This window comes from Filicampus tigris, chromosome 4 (assembly GCF_054856515.1).
Source record: "Filicampus tigris isolate MCC_2025a chromosome 4, RoL_Ftig_1.0, whole genome shotgun sequence".
NCBI classification, from domain to species: Eukaryota; Metazoa; Chordata; class Actinopteri; order Syngnathiformes; family Syngnathidae; genus Filicampus; species Filicampus tigris.
The window spans coordinates 717,014-740,000 of record NC_141220.1 but is presented as its reverse complement, the minus strand read 5'-3'; the positions used below and the strand labels follow the sequence as shown (position 1 = coordinate 740,000).

The 22,987-nt window shown below is 41.6% G+C and overlaps 1 protein-coding gene across 5 annotated transcripts in view; it reads left to right on the top strand.

Moving 5' to 3' along the window:
* fanca (FA complementation group A) overlaps positions 1-22,987 on the top strand; it is a 165,616-nt gene that overhangs the window by 117,895 nt on the left and 24,734 nt on the right. For all 5 annotated transcript variants that reach the window (XM_086027080.1, XM_086027081.1, XM_086027083.1 and 2 more), the window contains 7 exons: positions 3,100-3,172; positions 3,257-3,420; positions 3,505-3,610; positions 4,971-5,030; positions 5,659-5,763; positions 16,163-16,278; positions 16,391-16,547. In XM_086027080.1, coding sequence (XP_085883206.1) covers positions 3,100-3,172; positions 3,257-3,420; positions 3,505-3,610; positions 4,971-5,030; positions 5,659-5,763; positions 16,163-16,278; positions 16,391-16,547 — 781 coding nt within the window. The remainder of the gene's footprint in view (positions 1-3,099; positions 3,173-3,256; positions 3,421-3,504; positions 3,611-4,970; positions 5,031-5,658; positions 5,764-16,162; positions 16,279-16,390; positions 16,548-22,987) is intronic.

Below are 22,987 nucleotides of genomic sequence, written 5' to 3'. Positions count from 1 at the left end.
TATATATGTATATATATATACGACAAAAATTGCCTCAGAATGATTCAAATGCGGCACTAGTTACCCAACTGCGCGTACTTACTTGCATTGGGTACGCCTCGGTGGGAGAGCTGTGCACTGCACACATTCAGTCTGCAAAAAGCTAAAAAAAACAAACAAAAAAAACACATTTGGTCTGCATGAAGAGGAGAAGAAAAGGAAGAAGGTGTAGAAGAAAAAGGAGACAATGAAGAAAAATAAGAAGGAACAGAGAGAATGGAATCAATACGTGTGGTGGCTAGCGGTTCGTCAAACCTGTGTGCTTTCAATTAACCTCTGCCGTTAGCATCGCCCCGCGGCGTCATGCATGGGCGCTTTTTTTTTTTCGTAAGGATGGAACCGCTTTAGAAGGACAAGGATGGACAGGGTTGGAGGACGATAATTTTCATGAATAAGGACGGAGGTATGAAGATGGAAGGGTATCCAGATCGCGGATGGAGGACGTTCTGGCAAAAAAAAGAAAAAAATGCACAGCTCTGTAAAATACATATTTACAATATCAACACTTTTCACTCACTCGTCATATTCAACATCCATCCATCCATTATCGATACCGCTTATCCTCACAAGGGTCGCGGTGCGTGCTGGAGCCTATCCCAGCTGTCTTCGGGCAGTAGGCGGGGGACACCCTGAATTGGTTGCCAGCCAATCGCAGGGCACACAGAGACAAACATCTGCACTCACAATCACACCTAGGGGCAATTTAGAGTGTCCAATCGACCTACCGTGCATGTTTTTGGAATGTGGGAGGAAACTGGAGTACCCGGGGAAAACCCACGCAGGCACGGGGAGAACATGCAAACTCCACACAGGGAGGCCGGAGCCGGGATCTAACCCACGACCTCTGAACTGTGAGGCGGACGTGCTAACCAGTCGACCACCGTGCCGCCGCTCATATTCAACAGTGAAACCCAAATCATTTTTTCTACTTCTCGATTTTAAATGTTAATCAAATCATCTGCTCGTGCTGGTAGTTTTACGTTTTAGCAAGTCTGTGAGCTGCACTTTGAATGCAGATACAGGGTGAACGCCCAACAGGCTCACACACACACACACACACATTGCAAAGTGAAATGCAAAAGTGAAAAACCTTGCTCCATAGGGTTAGGCATCGTTTGAATTTGGACGATTCCAATTCCGGTTCTTTGATTCGATTTCGGTTCCTAACACAAAAAAAATTGAGTTATTTTTGGACAAATCACATGAACTTTCTGTTTCATTCTTTTTGTGAACTTTACCATGGATCAAAGGGCTGTTTTTAACCAGTATATTTATTTTAATAAATGTTTTTGTGTTGTTTAGTATTATTTTTCACAATTATTTAGTATTATTTTTGAGAAGTTCAAGACAATACAATAATGCAGCTGTTACTGAAAGCATGCTACTGAACACCAATTGATTGGCTAACCTTGTCTTGCTTTAGAAAGAAAACAAATATAAGCACAATGCTGCATTTTAAGGGCAAGCAAGGAAATATCGAATTCATGCAATTTATGTAATCATATAGTACCTAATGATGTATCTGTATGCACAGTATTTATGTATATGCTGTAGCTGCGTATGATATAAGCTAAATATTAGCTAGATATGTGCATTTGTGTGTTGAACTTGTTGGCTCAATGTTGCAATTAGACGTACTGGTACTTAGCTGATTCTTACTTTGGGTCATGATGAGCCGCATCACGTCAGTTCTATGGCTAGGCGTCGGCTGAATGAGCCGGCCGGGCCGGCCCAGGTAATATCACAAAGGGCAACTTTGCCACCGCGGTGTCCCAGTGGCCACCACAGCTGTGGAGATCTGTGGGAAGGGACCGCCCAGAGCGAGCTAACATGCTATTGCTACTACTGCTACTACTACTATTGCTCCGTGCGCGCACACATTTTTTTTTTTTTAAGGGACGGTGGGGCCGGCCGGGATGGCCATGTTTTCACTAACAACGTCATTTTATATATTTTTTGATCAAGAAAATGAAAAGAGTTGTAATTTTCTACGTTATTGATTTATTTTATTGACTTGGCAACATGGATGTGGCGATACGTGAGGCTGGCTTTGAGACACATATTAAAGAGATGGTTGGGCCCGGATTGCTATGTTTTCACTTACAAGTTCGTTTTATATATTTTTTGATCAGGAAAATGAAAAGAGTTGTCATTTTCTATTTTATCAATACATTTGGGAGAAATTAGGAAATAAGAGACGCCATGAATAACGCCCCTCATTAATGAGGAGAATGGCCACGCCCCCTACCGTTCTATCCTTGTTCGGTCTGAGACACTAGAGGGACCGATTACAAACTCTCCATTGGAAATCATTGTAGTTTCATTGCTTATAACGTTAAAAAACAGCGATCAATTGGCACCAAAATTTATGTGGACGTCTCTACTAATGCCCACTCCTATATATCAAGAGGATTAACTACTCCGTGGCTGATTTATGTAAGTATGAGGAAATGTGGAAGTGAGCAGAGCTACATAGGCGGGGACCAGCGCACACTGCTTCTTTGCTGATCACGGTTAGGACGAGCAAAGCATTTAACACCAGTCAGGATATTTACAGAGACTGAAGTATGAATGAGTGGACGTGCACATTTATTTGGATGAGGAATAGCCCCATTTTCTCGACCGACAACACGCCGTCCAATTTGGAACATAAACAGCCGAAAAGGTACGTTCCAATGCGGCCTCGCTCAGTTGTGAAGTCAGCCTTGCTGGAACTTTTTGTTCGCTGAACATTGACGCTTGTTCGATGAGGGCTAACTCATTTTTACATGCAAACCTATTACTGTATATAAGTGCCAATGTTAAGATTACCCAAGTGTCGCTGTAATCAGTCGTACTTCGTTAGTAGCTCTTCCGCGCGGCTAACTAGGAATCGAAACTTAGCACCGACATCCTAAAATCTGAACGGTTCCCGGAGGACCGGAATGATGGAACCGGTTCCATTCGATCCCGGATTTTCGGTGCCCAACCCTATTGGTCCATGAGAGAGTATTATCCTTTGTAGAGCATAGCGAACCGAGTTTCGACCCATCCCTAACGAATACGGCTTTGTGTTTCCAGCGAAATGTGTCACGAAGATCACAGGGTGTCACAAAAAGGAACCTCTCTTCCAGACATTATCTGTATATTACAGGTTTGGTTGTCATTCAACCCTAATACTAATGCCACCACAGACAAAAAGTTAATTGTTTTTGTGTTTATGTATGCACAAATGCAGGAAGTAATCTATGAGATCGAGTTGACTAACCTTCCAGGCAGTCCTCTAAGCAGAACGGATATATGTGACTTCGTGTTTGAGTTGCTGTCTCAGAGGTTTTCCAGCTCATTGAGCTCAGCTTCAGCACATCTCAGCTGTGAACACACACTGAACATGTGGAACAGGTACCGCCAAAACCCTTCATTCACTTGAGCTCAGTCATCAAGTTTGTCAGCATTGAAAGTTTGATGTTTATCTGTGTTTCACAGAATAATGCTGGCTCTCCCATCAGTGGCATTTATTCAAGTAAAGGCTGAAGGAGACGGGATGTATCTTGACTGTGAAAAGCTGATACAACATGTCAACCATCATCAGGTCTGCTTCAGTGTAATTTCTGATAACATACAAATAACTAATGATAACACATTGGGGTAACTCAAGGAAGCATGAGGTTCATAGTCATCCATCCTCCAAAGAACACACATTGCATTTTGGAGGTGATCACTTTAAAATGTATGTTTTGTTGGTCTTTAAGAATGCAACATAGATCAATTCTCTAAATTTTTCATTGTTGATGAAGTTATGACATTTGTTTTTACTCATTGCTTTTTCTGTAGAGTAATTGGAAAAGATTGATTAATTGCAGTTTAATTTGAACTGCAGGTGCACGTGTAGTACTGTGCTTTTATGGGTGGCCTTAGGAGCGGGTTACAAAAAACACCCGCACTGCTTCATATTCATATATAATCTGTTTACCTCATTTAGCAACAATATTGCACAAAAGTGAATGTAACCCTCACATTAAGTAAATTTTTTCAAGGGACCACACTAAAGAAGTGACACTTTGCTACAATGTAAAGTAGCCAGTGTACACATTGTATAACCGTGTAAATTTATTGTGCCCTCAATATACGTCAAGAAACAGCTATAAAGAGCTGCGTGGTGCTCCTCCGTGTGGGAAACTGTACGTCATCGCAACATGTAACATAATGGAACGATCAACAATTCCTGATGTGTGTATAGCATGTGTTGCAGACCTAGCCAACAGCATAATGCGTCGGTCATGTGAATCAATGCGGCAGTTGTCGCTCGCGCCGACGCGGGAGTAGTTTTATTTACTTCCTGTAGCAGCTGACCTCTGCACACTGTGCAGCCAAACTTGGAGGCAAAGACGGACTTTTATGTAGTTCTACTTTAAAAAGTTTCTTGATGGCTCATTGGAGAAATCTGAAATAATTAGTTGTACGTCTTTATATATATATATATATATATATATATATATATATATATATATATATATATATATATATACCATATAACACCAATGGGTCACATGACACCGCAGAGAATAATGGTTAATTGAGCCCCATTTGGATGTTTTCACTTAGGGATGTACTCAGTTTTGTTGTCAATTATTTCCTTTACATTGTAGCATAGTGTAATTTCCTCATGGTTGACCCATGAAAAATATTTACAAAAATGTGAATGGATTCCTCACTTTTCTACCCTCTGCTACTCTACAAGGGAGGCTCAAAAGTTAGAAACATCTGTCACTTTGATGCTGCGCAGATCTTAACCACTTCAAAGGACAAATATTGTTAAATAAATGTTCATTACATTTTACCTTTTATCATTTACTGTTGCTCAATAACATGACACTGAATACTTCACAACGTATGCACATGAATGATGGATGTGATTCATATTTTTTTTTACTTCACTTTTGATATTTCAGAGGAGTGTATGTTCACCTAGCGGCTTGTTGTCCTTTCATCTGACATCGCACTTTCTAAGGGTAAGAACCAAATACTCATAAAATCTTATCTTAGCATAAGGGGTTGGGCATCGTTTGAATTTGGACGATTCTGGTTCCGATTCCGGTTCCTAACGATTCTTGATTCTGATTCTTAACAAAACAAAAAAAGGAGGAGTTAGAAGTTGAAAGAAACTTCTGTTTTTTAATTTCATGGACTTTTTACTGTTTGGGAACTTTACCATGAGTTACTCAAAGAGCTATTTTAACCAGTATATTTATTTTTTATATGTTCTATATTATTTTTCAAAAGACTTTATTCTTTTTGGTTAATCTATTTCCTTGGTGGTTTTAATGATGCGCCGTCTTATGACGTCACAATTACTTTTTACCAATTTATTGAACATCAAAAATGACAAACTCTCAACCCTCAGTCAGTCAGGATGGAGCTACGAACTGTTTGAAATGGTGCGCACACATTTTCTGTCCGTCCTACTTCGCTCGCGCTTCTTCCGCGTGGCTACCTAGGAATCGAAACCGACATTCTAAAATCTGAACGATTCCGGGAGAACTGGAATAAATGTCCTGGTTTCAGTTGGCTCCTGGTTATCGATGCCCAACCCTACTTAGCATCTTATGAGCTCTTGAAGATATAGTGTTTCCTCTTCAGAGCACTTTATGTGTTAGTGCACGCTGCAGTCTTGGGGCTGAAGAATTCAACAAGGCCTGGTCTCAGATCACTCATCAGTGCCCTCTGCTGCTGGTCTCAACAGTGGTAGGTGTACTTTAAAAACACTGAACTTCTTTTCTTCTGATGTTGCTTCCTTTAGACTTGACCTTGAAAAATCCTCTCTCAGATCACTGTAAAATGTCATATATTCATATCTACTGTATTTATGCATGCATTCACTGAACAAAAATCTAAACGCAACACTTGTTTTTGCTCCCATTTTTCATGAGTGGACTCAAAGATCTAGAATTTTTTTCTGCATATGCAAAAGGCCATTTCCCTTAAATGTTCGCAAATCAGTGTAAATGTGTGTTAGTGAGCATTTCTCATTTGTCGAGACAATCCCTCCACCTCATAGATGTGGCTTATCAAGATGCTGATTAGACAGCATGAATATTGCACAGGTGTGCCTTAGGCAGGCAAAAATAAAATGCCACTCTGAAATGTGCACTTTTATCACAGCGCAATGCCACAGATGTCGCAGGTTTTTAGTGAGCATGCAATTGGCATGCTTACTTTACTGTAGTAATGTCCACCAGAGCTGTTGCACGTGAATTGAATGTTCATTTTTCTACCATAAGCAGAGGTGCACATACAAATACAATACAATACAATAAAATGTTATTTTTATAGAGCATTTCATAACAGCTAGAGCTGTAGCAAAGCACTTTACAAACAGTAGACAATAAATAAAGACAATAAAAGGCCGTAATACACAAGTATTAATAAATATAGATAAAAATAATGTATGATGTAAATAAAAAATATAAACAAATAAAGCCAATAAATAAACATAAAACACAATTGACACCTACAGAAGAGCCGAAAATGTCAGGTCTGATCAAAAGCCAGAGAATAGAAATGTTTTCTTCAACCGGGTTTTAAAAATGGACAGAGAGAGGGCTTGTCTAAAATCCAATGGGAGGTCATTCCAAAGGGAAGGACCAGCAGTCGAAACGGCTCGATCCCCTCTGAGGCTCCGCTTGGTCCTCGACACCTCGAGCAGCGCCTGGTCCGCCGACCTGAGGCTGTGGGAAGGTGGGTAGGAGTGGAGAAGCTCAGAGAGGTACACCGGGACGAGGCCATTTAATGATTTATAGACAACTAGGGGAATCTTAAATTGAACCCTAAAATGCACTGGGAGCCAGTGAAGGGAGGCCAGAATTGATGTTGTATGCTATATCTTCCGAGCTCCAGTTAGTAGGCGGGCAGCAGCATTTTGGACCAACTGGAGACGTTTGAGGGCGAACTGGCTGACTCCAAAATAAAGTGCATTACAGTAATCTAGCCGAGATGTAACAAAGGCATGGATGACTGTTTCTAAGTGCTGATGGGAAAGGAGGGGCTTTACCTTAGCCAGCTGTCTAAGGTGAAAGAAGCTCAACTTTACAACAGCGCTGATTTGCTGGTCCAATTTAAGATCACTGTCCATTTTAAAACCCAAGTTTAAGACTGTTGGCTTTAGATATGAAGCCAGGGGGCCCAGGTCAACAAGGTGGGATGCAGACGAGCCACTGGGACCGAACACCATACCTTCAGTTTTTCTTTTCATTGAAATTTAGGAAATTCAGCGACATTCGGTCATTGATGTCCGCTAGGACCGCAGGACAAAAGAGGTCTTATCAAGAGTGCGTCTTTTTTGCTCAGCGGGATATAGATTTGACAGTCATCTGCATAGCGGTGGAAGGAAATGCTTCTAAGGATGGAACCCAAGGGCAGCAAATACAATGAGAACAGCAATGGCCCCAAAATAGAACCCTGTGGAACATCATATAATAGAGGGGCAGAGCGCGACTCAGAGGAACCTAGGCTAACAGAAAAAGTCCTGCCAGCTAGATAGGATCTAAACCACTCTAGAGCGCGTCCACTAATGCCCACTTGGTGTTGCAAACGAGTCAAAAGAATACTGTGGTCTACTGTATCGAAAGCTGCGGTCAAATCCAACAAAACGAGACATACGTGGTCTCCAGTGTCATTTGCCAGGAGGATGTCATTAAAAACACATAGCAGGGCTGACTCTGTGCTATGCATCTTCTTGAAGCCTGACTGGAAAACTTCCATAACATTGTGTTCGTCCAAGAAAGATCTTAGCTGTGAGTGCACCACTTTTTCCAGAATTTTAGACATAAAAGGCAGCTTGGAAATAAATAGCTCCCTCAGGATAAACGATTTGTTCGTCAACGACCGGGCATTCAACAACGCTATCTATGTGGGAGCAGCAGGTGCGCGTCACCCCCTATTGGCGGGCCCTGGGAAGCTCCTTGAGAAGTTGGCAATTCACACCGCGTCCGATGGCACGTGGTAAGCGGCGGCACAGCCGGAACTCCTCTTCGCAACCGACGACGGGTATCAGGCAATCAGCAGCGGGGTCCTGAGCGAGCCACAGCAGAGTACATCCGTGCATCCGGGAGCGAGCAGAAGACGAAGCGTGCACCTCCTCCCTTTTTAGCCTCGCTAGCTTGCCACCACATTAGCCTCGGCGCCTCTTGCGCTGCAGTGGTAGCACTGGGAGATGGAAGAGGTCCACCGCAATGTCAGCGGGCAGCGTCTTTTTCCAGTTGTGCTCAAACGCACCCGAACTTCCAAACCCGCACTGCAAGTCCAATAAGGTTTGGCGATCATACACCAGCAGAGCGTTTATGAATGAAGCACCAATCAGCCAAAACAGTAAAATGAGCCGCAGCAACATAATGATACCAGGCTGGATACAATGGCATCTTATTTGAATAACACAATTTACAGTTCTATAAAAAGGCACTAAATTTAACACAATTGAGTTACATGGTCTGTTTGAAAAACAAATTGCCCACCTCTGACTTGCAGTATGGGACCCTGTGATCAGCTACTGGCACAGCAACACAGAGACGTCTCTCCTACAGCTCTACTGCACGCGTTTAGGAGCAGTTTCACAGGAGATGAAGCATTAGCCTAGTCAAGACAGCCGCCGCAACAATTGTTGATAGGCTTTTATGCAATGTACTGTGAGGGCCAACTTCAAAATAAAAGCTAAACAAGTAATACTGCACATGGATAGCAAATCCTTACGAGCTTTTTATTTTTTTCGTAGGCAGTCGTTGTGGCAGCGGATTTGATTACAATTGAGGCTGGCCTAACTTTATACTTAGTCAGCAAAAGCGTGATGACAGACTTGAACTGGAACACAATATTCAATTTCCAGTGCTCATGTGCACCCCTGACCAAAAGCCCTCTCCAAATGAGTTTCACATTCAATTTGGCAGTACAACCGCAGACCAGGTGTTACTACACCAGCCCATGACCTCCAAATCCAGCATGTTCACCTCCAAGATTGTCTGAGACCAACCACCCAGACACCTGCTGCAGCAATTGGTTTGCATAACCCCCCCACCCCCCCCCCCCCCCCCAAAAAAAAATAATCTGCAACAAACTATCAAAAAGCATCACAGGGAAACTCACCTGCAATCTCGTCCTCATTGGAGTCTCAACCTGAATGCAGTTCATTGTCCTAACTGACTTGAGTGGGCGAATGCTCACATTTGATGGAGCCTAGCGCGTTGGAGAAGTATTCCCGCTTTTCACTGTTAAGGGCAGATGGTAGACAACGTCGTGTGGATGAGCAGTTTGCTGTTGTCAACATTGTGGATGGAGTGGCCTATGGTGGCGGTGGGATTATTGTATGTTATGGACGACGAACACAGGTGCTTTTTAATGTTGGGATTTTGAATGCACAGAGATATTGTTGAAATGTTTTGTTGGTCTGGAGTCCATAAGGCCAATTAGCAATTTACTAAACAATTACTTACTCAATGCGTGTTCGTTTTATCTTTCAAGAAGTTATCCAATGTAAATAAAGACTCACACAAGTCGATCCTCGCACATGCATGCTCTCACCCAAGACGGGCGTGGGCAGAAAAGGGGCTCGGTCTAACATGAAGCCTTCACATTTATACTGTCTTCAAAATCTAAGAATAAGAAGGCCTTTATTGATCCCACAGTGGGGAAATGTTCAGTGTTACAGCAGCAAAGATATAGGTCACACAGGGACGGCGGCATAATGTAGCCATTAATGTATAACATTAACGGCAAACATTCAGGATCAAACGTATGTAAATATACGCAGTAACCATGTGTGCATAACACATGTATATACACACCAACATACATCTACATAAAAAGTATGAGGAACACTCATTTTAGCCTGTACATAGAGGAAAAATATTATAAGTAAGTGACAGTGCTGCAGTGCTGTAGTGAAATGTAAGGAACAGCATTGAATAAAAATAAAACTAGACTAACAGTAGTGGGGAATGTTGAGTATTGCACGGTATTACAGTAGTGGGGAATGTTGGGTATTGAACGATATGAGCTCAGGTGCAGGACTGCACAATTGCACTAATGTCCGCCAGTTTGTAGAGACTACACAATATTCTTGTTAAAGAGTCTGACAGCAGCAGGCAAGAAGGAGCGGCGGAATCTCTCCTTTGCACAGGGGGATGTAATGTGGACTGGTCTCCTCCCTGGCTGGCCCTGCCTATGGGGCTGGTCTTCACCAGCTGGTTCCGTGCTCAGATCAGGGCACGCTGCGATGTGTAATTCCCATTTTGGTTTTTGGTTAACCTGTTGGCTAATATAAAAGCCATTCATATAGATTTAGATCCTTCAATATCATATGAGATCCGATTATCCATCCGTTTATCGCTTTCCGCCAACAGCCTAGCCGTCCGTCTAGCCGCCTTTTTGTTCGCCCGGAAAAAAATAGCAATCGCCTATAGGCCGGTCCACTATGATTATGAACAGGCTTCCGTTACTACCAAGTTTGACAAACAACCACTCGTGCGACTTAGGTTCATCTGATAAAATATATTTTCAGTTTTAAAATTGCCCCCTGTTTTTGATGTTGGAGAAAAAAAGCATCAAGATGTACTACAAGGGTTTGTACTGTGAAGGTCATGTACTGTATTTTCAAGACTATAAGTCGCAGTTTTTTTCATAGTTTGGCCGGGGGTGCGACTTATACTCTGGACGACTTATGTGTGAAATTAACACATTACTGTCAGTGCTGACTTGTATTAATGATGTTTGATGTATGATGTGCAGGAGAGCAGCCACATGTCTGACAGGGAGTGGCCCATAGGAGAGCATGTGAAATACATAAACTCTGCATCCGCTGTAGCGCTAAAGCGCCTGCAGATGGAGACAAAACATCATAAATACAAGTCAGCACTAACAAGCCATGACAATTACTTCTATATCATTTCACATGTTATTGTAACCAACATAAAGAAACATAAGATACATCCTAAAAGCTATTAAAATGCATGAATTCAAACGACCAAACGACAGTTTTGTTAAACTAACAGGCCTTGCTAGTTGAGGAAACCAGCTTACCCAAACAGCTAAACATTCACAAACAAACTCCACAGACTCTAGGTGTGCAGCAAAGTTGCCTGTTTATATTGTGAAACTACACAAGAAACAGAAAATACTATCAAGCTATGCATTACATACACATGTATTTTCATAGACATGCGCAAGATGAGCCTATGCTAACGATTAGCGATCACGATTAGCATTAGCGATAGCAATTAGTATGTTCAGTCAACAACCTACAATCATCCACAATTCAGCACGTCATTACACACAATTGTCTAAGTTAGTTTCAGACGATGGTTGAATAAAAGAATAAACCACACACAGGCAGACATGCTATTGATTAGCATCAGCAATAGCGATTAGTATGTTCAGTCAACAACACAGTACAATCAGCCACAATTCAACTCCTATATAAATGTCGCATGCTCATTACACACAATTGTCTAAGTTACTTACAGGTGATGGTTGAACAAGAATGAACCACAAATAGGCAGTTGCCTGCCTCTGGCGGGTCCATCATGCAGCCACATACGTAAGGAGGAGCACACTCAGCACAGAGACGAAGACATAATTATGACCGAACACAAATACTTTTGGAGACTTGCAAACGTTCTACATGGTCGGGGATAAATAAAAGACTTATTTAATCAATCTACAACCGTTTTGGTGAGTTTAAAGTTATCTTACTGTAATTCTCTTGTTTGCTACATGTAGCATCGTAGCTCGGTTGAAATGATGGGTACTAAGCGCACAATTTCCTCCCCAAATACTTATACTCCAGTGCGACTTATGTATGTTTTTTCCCACGTTATTATGCATTTTATAGCTGGTGTGAATTGTACTCCGAAGCCACTTATAGACCGGAAAATGCGGTACTGTATAAGTTGTAACCTGTTTCACAACCTTCTGCCGCCGCGCGAGTGGCAGCCAGCTACAGCAGCTCCGGCTCACCGGTGAGCCTTTTCGTGTGTTTTTGTACCTTACTAATTCTCTACCTCATACCTTTTTCACATAGTTGATAGTCGTAAACTTGCGTAGCAATGGACACCCAAACTGCGGTATTCTTGCTACTGCTGGTGGCTATTATTTGCGCAGTCGTGTCCGACGACTTGGCTCTGAGCTGCGCCCCCATTGTTTACAGCTGGCATCAGCTGCTAGCACTCCGTGCTAACCCCGCGCCGGCTCCCGGGGCGAGACCCGATATCCCCCGTGAGATGAGGAGGAAGAGACGGGGATCTCGTACGGAGGTTAAAGGCCGGGAAAGGAGGAGACGATACCATCCCGTCCTCCCGTCTTTTATCATGGGGAATGTTAGATCTCTCCCCAACAAGATGGACGAGCTAGCGGTGCTTACCCGGCATGAGAGGGACTTCCGGGAGGCTAGCCTGATGCTATTCACGGAGTCGTGGCTAACAGCGCAAATGCCGAACGCGGTCGTAGAATTGGACGGCTTCCAAATCATACGCGCGGACAGGACGCTGGAGAGTGGTAAGAGGAAAGGAGGAGGGCTGGCTGTGTTTGTGAACGATAGATGGTGTAATCCTGGGCACATCACGATTAAGGAGCAGCTTTGCAGCAGGGATATTGAGCTGCTAGCTGTTGGCATGAGGCCATTCTAAATTCCGCGAGAGTTTTGTCATGTGATCGCGGTGACCGTCTAAGTCCCCCCCCGCTGCCAGCGACGACACAGCCTGTGATGTCTTGACTGCAGGCAGCCGTGAGCAGGCTACAAATACAGCACCCAAATGCCCTGATACTCATCTCTGGTGACTTCAATCATGCCTCCCCTTCCTCCTCTCTGCCTTCATTCACACAGTATGTCACCTGCCACACCAGAGACAATAAAACACTGGACCTTTTCTATGCCAACACCAAGGAGGCATACACATCACTGCCCCTCCCCCCGCTGGGCAAAGCTGTTCACAACCTGGTGGCTCTCCAGTCTGTGTATAAACCTCTGGTCCGCAGGCAGCCAGCTGTGACCCGCACAGTTCAGAGATGGTCTGGAGAGGCCGAGGAGGCCTTAAAAGGACTGCTTCAGCACAACTGTGTGGGAAGTATTCAGCGATGCTCACGGGGAAGACATTAGTCGTCGAACGGACACTGTTACAGACTATATACATTTCTGCATGGAGAACACCATACCCACCAGGACAGTAAGGTGTTTCTCCAACAACAGACCCTGGATCACACCAGACATAAAAGCTCTCCTGAAGGAGAAGAGGAGGGCTTTTGCGTCAGGCAACACAGAGGAGCGGAAAAGGTCCTACAGGAAGAGGATGGAGGAGCAGCTGCTGCAGAATAATGCCAGGGGATTCTGGAGGGGCCTGAAGACCATCTCAGGCCACGGACAACCCAAGACCCGGACTGGGGGGGACCTGCAGTGGGCAAATGAGCTGAACCTCTTTTTCAATAGGTTCGATCAGATGCCTGCCCCCACTCAGTCACTCCTGCTGCAGCCTCCACCTACTCCTCTTGCTGGGTGTGTCACCCCCTCCCCTCTTACCTCCACAGTCTCCAGCTCCCAGCTACACCAGACAGCCACCACTCCCTCCTGCCCAGCCTTGGCCTTCACAACATCTCAGGTGAAGAACCAGCTGAAGAAATGAAGGCGAGGAAGGCAGCGGGTCCAGATGGCATCAGCCCCCAGCTCCTCAAATCCTGCGCAGACCAGCTGTGTGGAATTGTCCAGCACATGTTCAACCTGAGTCTGAAGCTGGGCAGAGTCCCCCAGCTGTGGAAAACATCCTGCCTGGTCCCGGTGCCAAAGACCCCCCCCCCCCCGAAGGAGCTGAACAGCTTCAGACCAGTGGCGCTGACGTCCCACCTGATGAAGGCCCTGGAGAGACTGGTCCTTATCCACCTGCGCCCCCTGGTGAGCTCCTCAATGGACCCACGCGAGTTTGCATACCAGCCTGGCATCAGTGTGGATGATGCCATCATCTGCCTCCTCCACACTTCACTCTCCCACCTGGAGAAGGCGGGGAGCACTGTGAGGATCATGTTCTTTGATTTCTCCAGTGCTTTCAACACCATCCAGCCCACCCTGTTGGGCGACAAGCTGGAGTGGGCGGGGGTGGCCCAACACCTCACCACATGGATCCAGGACTACCTCACAAACCGGCCACAGTATGTGAGGACACAGGACTGTGTGTCTGACGTGCTCCTTCCGTAGTACGGGGGCCCCGCAGGGAACTACAAACTGGTCAGGAGGGCCGGCTCTGTCCTGGGCTGCTCCCTGGACTCTGGACTCAGTGGGGGACAGGAGGATGATGGCCAAGCTGTCATCAATGCTGGATAACCCGGCCCACCCCCTCCAGGGCACCCTAACAGCACTCCACAGCTCCTTCAGTGACAGACTGTTACACCCTCGCTGTGCAAAGGAGAGATTCCGCCGCTCCTTCTTGTCTGCTGCTGTCAGACTCTTTAACAAGAACATTGTGTAGTCTCTACAAACTGGCAGACATTAGTGCAATTGTGCAGTCCTGCACCTGAGCTTATATCGTGCAATACACAACATTCCCCACTACTGTTATATCGTGCAATACCCAAAATTCCCCACTACTGTTATACCATGCAATACTCAACATTCCCCACGACTGTTAGTCTAGTTTTACTTTTATCCAATGCTGTTTTTTACATTTCACTGCAGCACTGCAGCACTGTCACTTACTTAGAGTATTTTTCCTCTGTACTATGTACAGGCTAAAATGAGTGTTCCTCATACTTTTTATGTAGATGTATGTTGGTGTGTATATACATGTGTATATACACATAGTTACTGCGTATATTTACATAGGTTTGATCCTGAATGTTTGCCGTTAATGTTATACATTAATGGGTACATTATGCCGCCGTCCCTGTGTGACCTATATCTTTGCTGCTGTAACACTGAAAATTTCCCCACTGTGGGATCAATAAAGGCCTTCTTATCTTATCTTATCTTATCATAGAGCTGAATGATTTTGACTTTTTATACAACATGGTTGTCTGCATTTATTGTATGCTACTTGTCTGGCTACCTCAGTGAAAGCAAAAAAAAATACGTTTTGATACGTTAAAATGCTAACATTATCATAGCCACAGTTATAAGGCAAGATCTGCTTAGTGATAGGTGATTGAGGTATTGTGAAACAAAATATGTTCCTTTAATTTGATACCCTTATCTCTGAACAGTTGTTAAATTAGTGAAATTGACATTTTGAGGGTATTAATACCACATTATGCAGTTTACAATGGTGCATCATTAAAGCGTTTACAACAGAAATGTTGAATGAATACATTCACAAAGCAAAGACAACAAAAGTATTAAAATTACGAAACATACATACATTTTCAACATTTAAATGAATGTACAAGCAAGAGATTTACAGACATTTAAAAGCAAAGGAAAAAAATGAATTCAAAGACTGTATAGTGAAGTTGATTTTAAAAATGCTTAATGAAAACCTTAATCAAAGGTATGGGAAAAAAACATTGTTTTTAACCTGGATTTAAAAGCATTTATAGTTGGAGCTGACTTTATGTTTGTAATTTATTCCATTAGCGTAAATCATAACAGCTAAATGCCGCTTCACCATGCTTACTTTGAAACCTGGGCTCAACTAATTGAGTTTTCCACCATATAAAGCCTGTGCATTAAAACCAATGCATTATTTCCTTGTATTGACACAAGTATATTGTATATTGTATATTGTATTGACACTTGTGTATATATATATATATATATATATATATATATATATACATACATACATACATACATACATACATACATACAGCATTTTAAATAGATAATTGATATATTCTGTCAAAAAGACCAACTTGCTGAACACAAATTGTTGTTGTTGGACACATAACCCTAGTATGTCTGTATATTCATATAATCTGAACAACAATTAGGTGATGGGCCTTTCAGTAGCGTGGTCCTTCCACATTGGAACTCTACTCTTTTCACCTAATCCTGCTGCATCACTTAGTTTCTCGACCTGTAGATGCTACTTTTTCTCCTCTGTTTGTGTTTAGCTTTCTTCATTCTGTAGTGAGTTTCAATCGGTTATTTGTGAACTGTTTTGGTTATGAATGGTTGTAGTACTGGTGGGAGCAATTGTCAGTAGTGCTGCTGTCATTATGGTGTCGTCTGCGTGATGGAGAGGCTCCTCCAAAACAATTGCAGCTCATCATAAACTGTCAACGCTGGGCCTGCAGGTAAGGAATATCTCTCGAAACAGCTCAATTCTCTGAAGGTCTCAAAAGTCTGTTCGTAACTGTTATTTTGTAGCTCTTGTTTGGAAGCATTTTGATCTTGTCTTGTCTGCAGTTTAATGAGGGGTCAGTTGCTGCAGATCCCCTCAGCTCCAGCACTCTTGTTAGCCTCCAGCCTGTATGTAGGCTTGCAAGGCCCAGCTGAAGGCAAACAAAGTGTCACTGTTGCTCTGACTGTGCTGCAACCAGAGAGGGACATTAAACACAGAGAGGTAAAAATCTTGGAATTGGAAAAAAAAAATGGCTCTGACGTTTTTTTTTTGCAAGAATATATGTCAGGCATGAACAATTCATTACTCTAAGTGAGATATACGTACTGAGGTTCATATTACTGCCCCTTTGCACTGAACAGTACATGCTCTGCTCATCTCTATCTCCTTTCCTGATTTGTGTTTGATTTTCTGAGATCCTCCAATTTGATTGGAAGTACACACTTAGTACATGCAGTCTAACTGATGAAATCTCATTTTATTATAAAATCCTACAAGATAAAATGTTTTGTTGTCCTCAAAAAAGTCAACAATAGTGCTGTCTTGTGACCTTGGTAGACAGTTTACCCTGACGCCTCTATTACTTGGTCTATACTTGGTCCAACTCTTTACAATATTTACATCTATACTTGGTCCAACTCTTTACAATATTTACATCAACAACCCATGTTATTGGTAACTCTCTTGCCCATTGGTATGGCGATGACAGTTTACTTCTTGCTCCCCCTCTACACGGCCCTGTCTATGCTTCAGAAGAGTGTTCCAAACATTCAAAATACTATTTCCACTATAGTTATCACTGAACAACTCTATACTGCAGAGCTGGGCATTTTACTAAAAAATTGCGGTCCGTTTATCGTCTACAGCCGGAGTACCCTTCCACTGTCCGTCTATTTGCCTTTTTGTCTAGCCGGAAAAAATAGTAATCACCTAGGCCGTTCTGCCTATGATTTTAACCCCCCGGTGTTAATCTACTTTTACTAGGTTCGCGTTAATTGTTACAAAAATTGGTCCTGCATATGACGCGTGAAAACTTAGTCATTTACGAATATTTTTTTCTTTTTTCTTTTTCTTTATAACTTTCAACCACTCAAAATGTTGCGCCTTTATTCAGACGTGAACAGCCTCGCTCTAATTCTCTCTCTCTCTCCTTTCTTCTCCGCTCAGGAAATGCGCCGTACCAAACCAAATAAAAAAGGGCTAAATACTTAAGCACAATATAAATAAATATATATAGTCGCAAAACAATATTACAGCATTTTAGAAAAATAATAAATTCAAAATAAATGATGGCAATAAAAGTGCCATCCGTAAAAATTACTGCTCTTGTAGTTCTAAATCCAAATTGTGCTGTAGCTGCAACTCGGCCTCAAGAAGAAATAAATATATCTGTCAGAACAACATCAATATAAATGATTGTGTGAGTGCATGCGCGGACGTGTGTGCGTGCGTGTGTGTGCGTGTGTAGGTATGTGTGTGTTTCAAAGGGCTTAGGGGCCTTTTGTATAAGTTGAATGTAATGCTTGTTTTTTTCAATTGAAGAGTAAGTCAACCCAAACATTTTCTTTTAAAGAATATGTTCTATGCAGGCCCCCTAGTTAAACAAGACATTCTGATTAAGATTGTGTTTGTGGATTATGAGTCAAGCAGCAAAATCTAGCCATCTCAGGGGTCGGCCATTCGTTCACTTTTGTCAACTGAAAATGACATCACAAATGCCCCGAGGGCTCAAATAACGACCAATCATGGCTCAGTTTAAGAAAACAGGTGAGCTGTGATCGTTACCTGAGCCCTGAGCAACTGTGATGTCATTTTCAGTCGAAGGACGTGACAAAATGGCCGCCCCCAGTGATGGCTAAAAACAGGTGGATTAACTCTTATTCCATAAACACAATAATTATCAGAATGCCTTGTTTCAACTAGTAGGCCTGCATAGAACATATTATAGAAAAAAATATGTTTGGGTTGACTTTTAATAAAGTATGTAATATAACTTTATATATATATATATATATATATATATATATATATATATATATATATATATATATATATGTGTGTGTGTGTCATTTTCCAAACCGCTTATCCTGTACAGGGTCACGGGGAGGTGCTGGAGCCTATCCCAGCTGACAACGGGCGAAAGGCAGACTACACCCCGAACTGGTCGCCAATATATATTAAAAAAAAATACATATATATATATATATATATATATATATATATATATATATATATATATATATATATATATATATATATTACGGCTGTCAAATGATTACAATTAATATATATATATATATAAAATATATGTTTTGTGTATATATATTAGTGCTGTCAAACGATTAAAATGTTTAAACTAATTAATGGCAAACATTTCCATAACATTAACGGCAAACATTCAGGATCAAACCTGTGTAAATATACGCAGTAACTATGTGTATATACACATGTATATACACACCAACATACATCTACAGAAAAAGTATGAGGAACACTCATTTTAGCCTGTACATAGTACAGTGGAAAAATACTCTCAGTAAGTGACAGTGTTGCAGTGCTGCAGTGAAATGTAAGGAACAGCATTGGATAAAAATAAAACTAGACTAACAGTAGTGGGGAATGCTGAGTATTGCACGGTATTACAGTAGTGGGGAATGTTGGGTATTGCACGATATAAGCTCAGGTGCAGGACTGCACAATTGCACAAATGTCCGCCAGTTTGTAGAAACTACACAATGTTCTTGTTAAAGAGTCTGACAGCAACAGGCAAGAAGGAGCGGCGGAATCTCTCCTTTGCACAGCGAGGGTGTAACAGTCTGTCAATGAAGGAGCTGTGGAGTGCTGTCAGACTGCCCTGGAGGGGGTGGGCCGGGTTGTCCAGCATTGATGATAGCTTGGCCATCATCCTCCTGTCCCCCACCGAGTCCACAGAGTCCAGGGAGCAGCCCAGGACAGAGCCGGCCCTCCTGACCAGTTTGTCCAGCCGTTTCATGTCCTGGGCCGAGACACCGCCTGCTCAGGTGACCACTCCCTGGAAAATGACAGATGCAACCACTGAGTCATAAAAGTTCCTGAGGAGTGTCCCCTGAACCGCAAAAGACCTCAGTCTCCTGAGTAGGAAGAGTCTGTTCTGACCCTTCCTATAGAAAACGTTGCTGTGTTGTTGCTCCAGTCCAGTTTATTGTTCAGATGAATACCCAGGTACTTGTAAGTTGAGACTCTCTCAACATCTGGTGCAGGTGCCTACAGAAATCCACCACCATTTCTTTGGATTCCCCCGCATTGATCAGGAGGCGGTTCTGCTGGCACCAGCCCACAAAACCCTGAATAAGTTCTCTGTACTCCCGATCATCTCCGCCTGTGATGAGGCCGACAATCGCAGAGTCGTCAGAGAACTTCTGCAGGTGACAGGTAGGGGTGCTGTAGTTGAAGTCCGAGGTGTAGAGGGTGAACAGGAAGGGAGCCAAACAGATCCCTGCGGGGCCCCCGTGCTACAGAGGAGCACGTCAGACACACAGTCCTGTGTCCTCACATACTGTGGTCGGTTTGTGAGGTTGTCCTGGATCTATGTGGTGAGGTGTTGGGCCACCCCCGCCTGCTCCAGCTTGTCTCCCAATAGGAGATTATGATCTATTTGACCACAAGGCATTAATTGAGGTACTATTAAACTAAATGTATAAAAAGTCATCTTTTATATGTCACTTCCTAATGGGAGGTGGCTGTCCCAATCTCTAACTCCTAAATTTCAATTCATGAAAAAAAAATGTTGAAGATATTTGCCTATTTAAAAAATACTTTACTTTAATAGAATATTTTGGTTGCTTTTAAATGTATGGTGAAAGATTTACATGGATTTTGTAGGTTTTTTTCCAATTATAAGTTTTTATGTAAAAAAACCTGTCCCAACTTTTCATGTCACTACCGAAACGCAAAGAGTATTTGTCTGTAGGCAGGGCTTGGTTTTAGCCACATCCCGAGAAATTTCACCAGTAAGAGACATTACCTTCATGTTCATCACTGGGCACATGGCGAGTAATTAGTTGGCAGCATTATTAAGTTATGTGCCCTCCAATGTCTGAAAATCAGCATGTGGATTTAAGGGCCGTCACTACCGAACACCTCATTTCGGCAATAAAATGAGCATTTTTTATTTCAATGCTAAATGTACTGTTTTGTATCTCTGTACACATGCTCAAAACTGTCTGTGGTAGCCACGTTGTGCCTAGCATTGTTGAGTATTGTCAAGAACTATCATAAAACGGTCACTACCGAAACGGTCACTACCGAAACGTGTCAGTAGTGACATAATGGTTTCGGTAGTGACAATATGATGTTTATTTTTGAATAAAGTAAGTTTTAAATAATATAATACATAGATACATATGTCATACATAGATCCTTCTGATTTTAACAATATTATATTCCGTATTTTATCAAAATTTGAAGGGAAAAATAAACCCGAACCGGTCACTACCGAAACATACAGATAGGTTTCGGTAGTGACATAATGGTTTCGGTAGTGACAATATGATGTTTATTTTTTAATAAAGTAAGTTTTAAATAATATAATACATAGTTACATATGTAATACAATACAGTACAATATAATTATATTTATATAGCGCATTTCATACATAGATCTTTCTGATTGCAAAGCAAAAATAAAACCGAAACAGTCACTACCGAAACATACAGAAAGGTTTCGGTAGCGACAGTATGATGTTTATTTTGGAATAAAGTAAGTTTTAAATAATATAATACATAGATATATGTCATATATAGATCTCTCTGATTTTAACAATATTCTATTTCATATTTTATCTTAATTTGAAGGGAAAAACACCAAAATGCCAAAAGGCCTAGCAGAGACAGAGTACAGGCGAAGGGTTATTATGACCCAGTGAAATCCAAAGAATATTTAATAAAGGAAAGAGAAAGAAATAAGAGATGGAAGGAAGAAGGAAAGCTGAAGTCTACCAATGAATTATTGAGCAGAGAGCAAAGGAAAGTCAGAAGAGCATGGAGGAAAAGACAAGACCACCGGATGTCTCTCAAAAAACAGAGAGAGAGAGAACATACATACAGGGAAATGTATGTTACAAAAATGGTTGTCATTCCAATTCAGCTTTCATTTGGAAGGTGAAACCACAGTTTTTCAATGATGAAGAGCCCTGTGATGGACAGGTGAGCGGTCCAACGTGTACCCTGCTTTTGCCCTAAGTCAGCTGCGATCAACTCCAACGCCCTGCGACCCTGAGTACAGCACAAAGCAGTAGAAAATGGAAAAAATAATGTTTCATTTGTGATAATACACGTTAAAAGTTCAAATATAGCAAAACTAGTTAAGTGATTACAATGTTACCCTCAAACAAAGTATAACTGCAACAGCAGCAACAATATGGTCACTATTGAAATGTTGCAGTCACTACCGAAAACAATGATGTTTTAACAAAAATAAAAAGTATTGAATTATCAACCAATATTTTTTGATAATGATTGTTTAAGGGTATGTTTGTTGAAGTCAATATGATCAACTTTCTACATATTACATTGAAAAATAGCATATAAGTGTCGATTTATTTCGGAAAAAGTCATTAAATTCTGTTAAAAATTCATTTTTATTGGTTTTGATGTCAAAACCATATTCATTCATAAAAATACTCTGTAGACGGGGTATGGAAAAAAATATGAATCGGCTAGTAGAATTATTTCTATTCTTCTGTAATTGTGTGATTCGGTAGTGACACATTTTAGGGACAGGCAAGATATTAGGGAAAAGCTCGAAAATACAATTCGAAAATTGACTGTACTTTTACTATGTTTGTGCCCCTTAGATATGGTGCAACATGAATACAATAAAAGTTTTTCTGAAATAAAATACAAATTTCACACTTTTTCCAACTCTGAATTTCAGTAGAATGGCCCATACACAAAAACACACGAAAAGGCTCACCGGTGAGCCGGAGCTGCTGTAGCGGGCTGCCACTCGGGCGGCGCCGGAACCGTACATATACATATATATTTATGTGTATATATATATATGTATATATGTATATATATATATATATATATATATATATATATATATATATATATATATATTTGTATATATATGTGTGTGTGTGTATATATATATTTGTATATATATATGTGTGTGTATATATATATGTGTGTGTATATATATATATGTGTGTATATATATATGTGTGTGTATATATATATATATATATATATATATATATATATGTGTATAGTCAGATTCTGCTTACCAGGGGAAGGCCCAGCCAACTTTCCGTTTAAAGGGTAAAAGCCTCCCTTTGTCCCTTGCCCACTCTAACGTGGTCTCGTGAGAGGGATGGTAGCTTCTAATGTCAGCTTCGAGATAGATTCGTTCAGGTTTCTAACAGTCTTTAAATTTAAGGAGCCAATCCAGCTAATTTCGATTCTTCAACATTAATGGATAACCTCACTTCTGAATTAATATGAATAGTTCGATCACTCCTTTGTTACAACGGCTCTATCTCATTTTAAATCTGTAGCAACTTGGTCCGACCTAAGCGTTTTAACAATCCTTGTTAGGATGGCTCAGATTTGTCAATTGTATTTAATGTACAATCGTAACGAACTGAATTAAATTGTGGCAGTATACGATGTCATGGTTA